General features: G+C 41.1%; 1 protein-coding gene and 1 long non-coding RNA gene across 2 annotated transcripts; both read left to right on the top strand.

Annotated features, from left to right (window-relative positions):
• Positions 1-377: 377 nt before the first annotated feature.
• On the top strand, positions 378-5,922 carry LOC112556776. The gene is made up of 12 exons (XM_025226134.1): positions 378-436; positions 535-621; positions 865-883; positions 1,766-1,822; positions 2,041-2,121; positions 2,391-2,471; positions 2,981-3,061; positions 3,339-3,419; positions 3,694-3,773; positions 4,550-4,615; positions 5,340-5,411; positions 5,643-5,922. The coding sequence occupies exons 2-12, from the start codon at positions 538-540 to the stop codon at positions 5,697-5,699; spliced, it is 759 nt and encodes a 252-aa protein (XP_025081919.1). The 5' UTR covers positions 378-436; positions 535-537; the 3' UTR covers positions 5,700-5,922.
• Positions 5,923-6,425: 503 nt separating this feature from the next.
• Positions 6,426-9,533, top strand: LOC112556805. Its single transcript, XR_003097819.1, has 4 exons — positions 6,426-6,503; positions 7,436-7,527; positions 8,207-8,438; positions 8,781-9,533. It is a non-coding gene; the product is annotated as an uncharacterized LOC112556805 (long non-coding RNA).
• Positions 9,534-9,801: the final 268 nt, after the last annotated feature.

Here is a 9,801-nt window from a genome sequence, read left to right as displayed (position 1 = left end):
GTTATGTCAAGTTTGATGCCACGACAATCGTGGGATGTGTGTGTGTGTGTGTGTGTGTGTGTGTGTGTGTGTGTGTGTGTGTGTGTGTGTGTGTGTGTGTGTGTGTGTGTGTGTGTGTGTGTGTGTGTGTGTGTGTGTGTGTGTGTGTGTTTGTGTTGTGTGTGTGTGTTGTCAACACGAATATTATGTTTACGCACATTTTTTACTCCTCTCCGAGTACCTATAACTTCTATATGAAAAGGATCATCACCCGCTGCACACAACAAGACCTTAATGACTATAGATTTCTTCCTTCCGAGCCATGAAAAGAGATGAGTGACATAGTAAAATTGATTTTGACTTTCCCGAGTGTATAAAAAACCGCGTCGCGCCTTCACCACCATCTTGTCTACAGCATCACCAGCGCCATCACCGAGACCAAGGGCTATCAAGCGAGGTATGGTGTTAAAGCTCTTCATATATAAAAATCAAGCATTAACAATCAAATCAGACAAAAATATGAGTATTATTTCATATTTATACTTTTCTCTTTAGGTTATGGAGACAAACACGATGAGACAGACTTTGGTATTGTTACTACTCTCTTTGTCTGCTCTGTCATGGGCTTTCTTCATCCCAAAGGTACACTAATAAATGAAATAATAAATAGAAGCTACATTTTTAAAAAATCCTTACGAATGTATCTTCAAGAGTGACATCAAAGAACTAAATAAGTAACTCTGAGACAATCTGTATGACTGTCCTCCAGAACTAACTTCTACTATTCAAAGGTTTTAATGTAATTTAATTCTAGAAATGCTTTTGCACTAATGTTCGCTTTTTGCTGATCTGTACATATTGAAACAAAATATACTTTTTTCTCAGCTAAGCCGAGGAAGTTCAGGTACGATGTGTATTTTATCATCTTTTTATTCCATACCTTCTAATTTCTGCATTTTTTCCTTTGGAAACTGCTCGTCTGTCTTGTAAAACCTTAGCTCCTCTCCGCTCCATATGTTCTAAGAATTTATCTCAATGAAACAGAAAAATGTAATGAAAGGTAAAAAAAAAAATGAACTTGTCAACAATTTTGTTGATGATAACACAGGAAACTAAGGAAGCAAGAACATGAAATTTCGATCAAACGATCTTTCACCATTTTGATTGCATGACATATGATTCTGCTCAAGGAATGTTTATGAGATGGAACTGGCGCCTGATGTTGAGATACCAGGTCCACCAAACATATGGTGTCCTTTAGTAGACAGCCCACGAGGACTGCAAGCAGTTGTGACAAAATGTCTAGAAACTTGCCTTTCTGCAAAGATAAAGAGAACCTTTCAAACTGCTCATATTACTCAAACCTGTGGTGCTGTTGATAAACTAGAACACACCTTTGGGTGAAGGTTCTCATACAGCTGCCTCCCGTTCCCACACCGCCCGGTCTTTCTATTTTAGTTAAATGTGTGTTTATATTTAATGTCAAACTTGAGGTATCATGTAATGTCTGATGTAATGGTAACATGACAGACAAATAATTTCCTAAAAAGGATTAAGAAAGATGCTTTGCATTTTGTACTGTATTTGTAAACTCTTAGTTTAAAAGTTGTCTGGTGAAGTAGAGGAAAGTGTCTTATAAATTCCTTTTAAACATGTCTGTTAGCTGTTCAGTGGGTAGCTGATCACACTGCCGTGAAACTTTATCTGACAGGAAATTTCCTAAACTAATGTCTTACTTCGGAATACACCTCGTGACAAACTCGCTCTGAAGCTTTTTCTTTTTCAGACGAAAACGAAGTCGATGATCATAATCCCCAAATCAGATATCTAGATGACGACCACGGTCAGTCGCCCCGTTCATGATTCCACCATCTCTGTTGACTGTGGATCTCTCCTGCTTTACTGCTGTACAGCATTTACGTTGTTGCCGCTGTTGTTGTTGTTGTTGTTGTTGTTGTTGTTGTTGTTGTTGTTGTTGTTGTTGTTGTTGTTGTTGATGCATTTATATAGCTCCTTTCCCTGCCTCTCACACCGAAGATGAAGTTGCGTTTTCTTTTTCAGACGAAAACAAAGTTGCTTTGCCGCCGGCTGTCTTTTATGACGAAAAACGCAGACTTCCACTTCCGGAGGAGGACGACGACGGTTAGTTCCCACCGTTCATCATCATCCACAATCTCTGTTTACTTTGATTTCCTTCTGCTCTACAAAATTTACTTTGATGAGGATGGCGATGATGACGATGACGATGATCATGATAATGATGCATTTATATAGCTCCTTTCCTTGCCTAGTATGCATTGATACAAACAATCGGCCTAACGATGTCACACGTGCGAACGCACGCGCACACACACAGCGCAGGACACGCACAGCCTCTCACACCCAAGATGAAGTTGCATTTTCTTTTTCAGACGAAAACGAAGTTGCTTTGCCGCCGGCTGTCTTTTATGACGAAAAACGCAGACTTCCACTTCCGAAGGACGACGACGACGGTCAGTTCCCACCGTTCATCGTCTTCTACCATCTCTGTTTACTTTGATTTCCTTCTGCTCTACAAAATTTACTTCGATGATGATGCCCCTGTGGGACCCCGGGGTTTGCTTGCCTAGCGAGCATTGTAAGAATAGGGTCCCTAACATCCATCCAGGCATGTCGTAAAAGGCGACTAAGGTGGACACCTCACCTAGAGGTAAAATAGGTTGTGGTAGGGCTAACAACCCTACCATGTAAAAAATAGATGTTACAGATACTAATACCAGAATACTCGCTACGGTTGGCAAAGGTAATGAAACAAACCAGGTGACTGGACTTACGACGGACGACAGCCAAACCAGAGAGGGAGCTGGCACCCCGACAGTGGATTTACTCAAGCCGAAGCAAAAGTGCATTGATACAAACAATCGGCTTAACGATGTCACACGTGCAAACGCACGCGCAAACACACAGCACAGGACACGCACAGCCTCTCACACCGAATATGAAGTTGTATTTTCTTTTTCAGATGAAAACAAAGTTGCTTTGCCGCCGGCTGTCTTTTATGACGAAAAACGCAGACTTCCACTTCCGGCGGAGGACGAAGACGGTCAGTTCCCACCACTCATCATCTTCCACCATCTCTGTTTACTTTGATGTCTGCTCTACAAAATTGACTTTGATGATGATGACGATGATGACGACGATGACGACGATGATGATGCATTTATATAGCTCTTTTCCCTGCCGGAAGCAAGCCTAGTGTGCATTGATATAAAGAATTGGCTTAGCGATGTCACACGTGCGAATGCACGCGCACACACACACACAGAGCACAGGACACGCACAGCCTCTCGCACCCAAGATGGTTGCATTTTCTTTTTCAGACGAAAACAAAGTTGCTTTGCCGCCGGCTGTCTTTTATGACGAAAAACGCAGACTTCCACTTCCGGCGGAGGACGACGACGGTTAGTTCCCCACGTTCATCATCTTCCACCATCTCTGTTTACTTTGGATTTCCTTCTGCTCTACAAAATTGACTTTGATGACGATGACGATGATGACGACGATGACGACGATAAAGATGCATTTATATAGCTCCTTTCCTTGCCGGAAGCAAGCCTAGTGTGAATTGATATAAAGAATTGGCTTAGCGATGTCACACGTGCGGACGCACGCGCACACACGCAGCACAGGACACGCACAGCCTCTCACCCAAGATGGTTGCATTTTCTTTTTCAGATGAAAACAAAGTTGCTTTTCCGCCGGCTGTCTTTTATGACGAAAAACCAGACTTTCAGTTCCGGAGGACGACGACGACGGTTAGTTCCCACCGTTCATCATCTTCCACCATCTCTGTTTACTTGGATTTCCTTCTGCTCAACAAAATTTACGTTGTTGATGATGATGATGATGATGATGATGATTTAGTCGAGAGGCTATATATTAAATTAATATTAAAGTTGTAGCTAATTATTTCCGCTCCAAAAAATGTGAGAAATTGTATTCACACACAGCACACACCACCCACTCGCACGCACAAAAAGACACGGACACACAAAACAGACATACATGCACACCTGACTGAAAGGTATGACAAGAGAAGGGAGAAATTTAACAGCTACTCAAATCATTCCTGGAGAAAGTGGGTCCTGAGGCCAGACTTGAAAGCATCAAAAGTGACACGTGTGCGAGCTAACCGATGGCGGCAATCATTCCAGACCTTGGGAAGAGAGAAAATACTTCTCCCGTGATACGTGGCACATAAAGGAGGTCGGAAGATCGGAAACACCGACCGGGCTAAGGTCTTAATAATGATGGCAGATATCCTGAAGCAGGACATGGAATAGATGAATTCTGACATCGCAGTGACATAGAAGCTTCGTGGCCATCTTTCTTAGTGACATAGAAGCTTCGTGACCATCTTTCTTTGAAAACCATTTTTTCAGCCTCTTCCACATGAAGTTGCTTTGGTGCCGCTTGTCATTTATGCTGTTTGTGATTATCTAGAAGAGCTACCATGGAAACCTTGTCTGCAGCAACCTCAGTGACAAATAAACCTCGTCACAAGCTCGCTCTGAAGTGTTTTCTTTTTCAGATGAAGGTCTTTTGCGGCATCCTTTCCCTTACCTACCCGAAAACGGAAATCAGGAGGACGATATCGGTCAGTCTACCCCTTCTTGCTTCCATTATCTTCATTTATTTCGGATTCTAACTTGCTTTATTTAATAAGAAGTATTGTCTTGTTGAGGCAGCATCTGGACACTTGTAACTGGTGGTTTATGCAGTTAAATTATTTTTTTCATTCATACTGTGAGATTATCATACCCTTAAGCGACTGATTGACGAAGATAAAACTTCTTTCAGACGAATACCGACCTCCAAAAAGTGCGGAGCTAGAAGATGATGATGACTCGGACAGTCTTTTGCGGCATTATTTCCCTCACCGTACCCGAAAACGGAGATCGGGGGGACGATATCGGTCAGTCTACCCCTTCTTGCTTCCATTATTTTCATTTATTTCGGATTCTAACTTGCTTTATTTAATATTTACTGAGCTTTAATTATTATTTCTGCAACGCGTACAATCCTGATACTACTATCCTCTGAGTAACCACAATCCACCTTTTCGTAATTAGGTGCGTGAAAAATAGTATCTGCTCGTATATATCGAAGGAACTGTTTAGAGCGTAAAACATCTGTTGTATATGTTTATATATATATAATATGTCAGAAAATTCCTCAAGGAGACAAACTATACAGTAACAAAAGCTTTTTTATGATGCACATTTTTCTGTTTGTGGTTGTGCAATAATAATAATAATAATAATAATAATAATAATAATAATAATAATAATAATAATAATAATAATAATAACTTATTTCAGACAAACACCGACATCCAGAAGAAGAAGATGATGACGACTAGGACAAATAGAACAGTTGGAGAGGTGCCTCAGGTAAGTCGGTGTTTGGCCGAGCGCGCTTGAGTCTGTGAAGTATCTATCTTAGGTTTTTGTATGAGTGTGAGTTTGTACAAGTATGTGTCGGCTCTTCACCTTACCTCTTCCCTTCTGTCTTCTGCCTGTCTGCGAGTAAATACAGTGTGCTGGCTGCTTACATGCGTTTATATTATCGTGCCGCCGTATTTTGTGTTGAATACAAACCATTGTGCTTGAATTTCTCTTCAGATGATGAAAACAGCAATGACGAGAAATCGTTGGCCAGATTTCCCGGCTACCTTGTAATTTACAGAAATTAATTAATCTTTCAGCTAGAAAAGTGTATCTATTCGTCAGATTTAAGCTTCCAAATGAAACTCTACTTTCGTCACAAAAAAAAAATGCAAATGTAGAGAATTTCGCAGTGCTGTTCATGTCAGATGTACAAAAGTAGAGAGGTCACTTCGTGTACTGATTTCCACAACCTTAAACTGTAAAAGTATGTCTTAATAAAGCCCATTCAGAGTCAGTCCTGTGTCGAGTCATGCTTATGTTCGTTTCTTCATAACGGGTTTCTAGAACGTGCTAGACATGTTAGGGTGTGCTGAGCAACCATGCTTTAAAAGTGTTTGTCATTTTTTGCGTTTACTGTGATGTAATACACCACACCTGTTAATCAGAGGTATGTGCTTTTGTACCCGACTCGACATCTTGTCAAAGACTGGTCTTCAAGATACCTTGAAGGATGGTCGACGCCGTAGTGGCCAGAGGAAGAACTAACAAACGTCAAAGTCTGGACCTGCTCACTATCACCACGTGAACGGCGGCTTTGTCCGCTGCCGTGTCCGTCCATGTGTCCCCCCCTACACACACACTCTCCTCCCCAATGGTAGGTACCAGTCCAGGGACGAATGACTGGCTGGTCACGTGCTCGCACGTCACTGACCCTGTTTGCGTGCCGCCATTTTTTTTTTGCAAGCTTTTCCTGTCGTCACTATTGCTGACGTCACCTAAGTGATGTCATACATAAATGACGCGTTGTAAGAAGAAAATAGACGCTGGCACGTCTTCATTTACAACGTAGCGGGTATCCACCCGGGTAGCTGAAAGGTAAGTCATCCAGTGGTTCTCACGCTCTTGTCCTTAACCAAACGTTACGGGGGCTCTCGCTCTCGCTCCGCCAGGAGGGAAATAGTCATCCCTCAATGGGCCCCACTGTATATCTAAATAAACAATCCTTGTGGTAGTCATCAAAGTCATCGTCGCCATAGTAGGCAGCAGCAACAACAGCCGCAGCAGAATATTAAAGCGAATAATTTGTGCAGTTTCAAAAAATTAGTAGTAAAGTGTGTTTGTGAGTTACTAAACAAATACTTTTTTTTAAATTTGATCAGGAATAATTTTTTTTTAGTATAAATTATTGTAGCAGTAACTAATTTCCGTAAAGAAAAACGGTTAAATCATTATTTCTTTTGATGTTGTGAACGTAAATGTTGTCATCTTCAAATCGAGACAAGTGTATAAGGCATAAGTTTAAATAACTCTAACCAGAGTCATTATGACACACATGGGATAACATAACATCTGTGTGTGGTGGTCGGGGTGGGGTGGACGCGAGCAAGGAGTTATCAGTTTGGTGTTTATTGTCCTTTGTTCGGAGAATAATAGAAGACACAAATGCCCAGCTCTTGAGAAGCGTTCAAACACTAGCAGTTGTATCGTCTGACCATGGACGTGTACATTAGTTCGTGGTCTGACACTGTAGTAACATGCAGTACGCAGTGAATGTGTTTCAAAGCCCACGTGTGTCCTGCTAGCAAAACATCTTCCATTTTCGCTAGCTTTGCTGTTTCTCATACTAATGACATTTTCCACACGTTTGACTGATGACAAGATCGGCTATCTTACCCCTGACTTCCTCAACACGCTAAATATTCCAGTGAACATCTTGTATTAGCCACAGTACTTCAGCAATATGTGAACTGTCAAAAGAAACATTTGTTAATAAAGCTTGTAACTCCCACGGTACTTGATCTGTGCAGCTGAATTCCTGCCCTGGACATTGCGATCACTTGTACACATCTTCCTAAACATAACGCATCGCTGGGAGCTACTTAATTCGACAAATTATATTGTAAGTTGACTAATGAATTACACTATTTGATATGTGAAAAAGAGTGATCAGAATAGTTCATCACGCAGAATGATTTTTATTTTTCCGAAACTTAAGTCTATTCTGCATGGTACTCGGGCATCTCTGTGATGGGAAAGATGAACTTATTTCAGTTTGATGATCCATCTCATAAGTTTCGCACTATTAGTGGACTGATAACAAAAGTACAGCAAGGAAAGGTGATCGATGGTAACAATAAGGTAGCATATTTTGCTTTCTTCGTATCTTTCTTGTTCGCTTGCTTGTTGTCGAATGAGAGGGAAAGAGGGGAATAGGGTGTGGGGGCAGTGCACTCCGATATATGCAATTTTCCTTAACTTTCTGGCGCTGTGTGTGTCCGTTTTCTATTAACTTTACATGCTTCAATACAGATGGAAAAAATGCGCTCTCTAATGTAATTTCCGAATTGTGTTTATTTTTTAAGTGATTGAAATGGTCCATGTGACAAACGCATATTATTCTTTGCATACATGTAATTCGGCAAACTTCACGAGTCATTTCCAAAAGTCGAGACAGTAACCAACCTAGCTCTTCTGTAAAGTCGAAACAATGTGATTCGTTCATGTTCTTTGATTCGGTAGTTGGTTGATTAAGTTGATTTTTAGGTTTGCTTTCATTGACTTGTTAATTGCTGACACAGGAGGCCTTTTTATAGTTATTCTCAATGGGACGTAGTCAGTCATTCTGGCTAGGAGTCCTTGTAGGCTTGGTATTGGCCTACGTCCTCATGGCGGTCCACGTGCTCAAGATCGCGAGCACACCTACCCAAGTGCATATCTTAAGTCACGTAGGACGCTCCAATCACTTAATCAACAAGTATGGCGATGAAGACGAAGCCTTGGCCTCCCCAGATGACACTTTTCAAGAAGAAGGTTAGTAAACAGAAAGAAACAGTAAACATCATGCGTGTTAGTGTCTGCCAGCGCGTACACTTCAGTCCAAAAATAAACGAATACAGGAGGACTTTCAACAGGACAATGTTTATATTTTGGTGAATGAAAGACAGATTGTTCCATGACCAGACACACCTTGCAAAAATGGTCATTCACAAACAAGTAGACTGCACACACGTTAGTTGTACTCAGAATTACACACATATGCATGCAAGTGTGCGCACCTCCCCCCTCACACACACACACACACGTACGTCTGTAAAATCTTCTTAATTATCCGTGAAATGTAACACAAAATGTCATGCCTTTCTAAATCCGTAGAAATCGTTGCAGTACGAGCACCTGTAGGAGAACGAGTGGCTAAGCTAGAGAAGCGAGTCCGGCACATCCTGCGGGAAAATCAACGGCTCCGCAAAGTGTGGGCATTTTCCAGCAGAACATGGGTGACATGGTGGAACTTGCCAGCCAAATTCTGGATCAGAAAGTAATTTTCACAGAAATCTTGGCCACGCAGCTCCGGAACCTCACCAACCAAAGTACCGCAGCGCTGAAGGAAGTGTGTGAGTAGCGAAATGGGAGAAGCCAACCTCGAAGACATGTGTCTGCAAGCTCTGCGTAGCAAATAATCTGGACAAACATGGGTATCGGGTAAATGTGTAAATGCCGGTACACGTGATAGAAATATGATAGCGATACTTATCTTGTTAATCCGAATGACTTATATAACTCAGGAAAAATTATGTCTTTTAGGGTACGCCTGTTCCTCGCTTCTGAATCTCAGAACTCGGGATACTGTTCGATACTTTGTACTAAAAGCAATCTTGAACATATTTTCGCGTACAAATTAATAATAAAATGTAACTGTTAAAACACATTGACAGGAAAACTATTAAAATATCTTTCTAAGAGTGTATATCAAGTTTAAGTATTGAGCTTGTCCAAAAGGCATCAAACACAAAGTTAACGACAGTTTCCGTGTCACAGAAATCTAGGTATAACACTGTTTCCCCTTGTGACAGTTTCTTTGTACTTACAATTTATATTATACTGAATAAGAGTTGATAAACCCATAAAGCGCCTTCATAAAGTAACTGAGCGTGCGCGCGTGAGAGATAGAGAGAGGGAATGGGGAAGACTGACAGGTAAAGCGAGTGAAAGTGAAACGTGAGTTAGGGCATTATGTGCTGTTTATTCTTTCTGTGTACAGGGCATCCAGCGGGATAGAAACCTGATGTTTTTTTTTTTTGCGCCTTGGCCTGTTTAGTGAGTTTTTGTAGTAATATTGTTTTTTCATTCATACCCATAAATTTATAAATAATTTATATTAAATTTATTATTATTA

This window comes from Pomacea canaliculata, linkage group LG2, assembly GCF_003073045.1.
Source record: "Pomacea canaliculata isolate SZHN2017 linkage group LG2, ASM307304v1, whole genome shotgun sequence".
Lineage (NCBI taxonomy): Eukaryota > Metazoa > Mollusca > Gastropoda > Architaenioglossa > Ampullariidae > Pomacea > Pomacea canaliculata.
This window is presented reverse-complemented; position numbering and strand designations above follow the sequence as displayed.

Bases quoted from the DNA above. Each gene is read 5' to 3' on its own strand.
- LOC112556776 (XM_025226134.1), top strand. From the start codon at position 538: ATGGAGACAAACACGATGAGACAGACTTTGGTATTGTTACTACTCTCT. The intron at 1,823-2,040 runs GTCAGTCGCCCC...TTTCTTTTTCAG, and splicing joins ATATCTAGATGACGACCACG to ACGAAAACAAAGTTGCTTTG. The intron at 2,472-2,980 runs GTCAGTTCCCAC...TTTCTTTTTCAG, and splicing joins TCCGAAGGACGACGACGACG to ATGAAAACAAAGTTGCTTTG.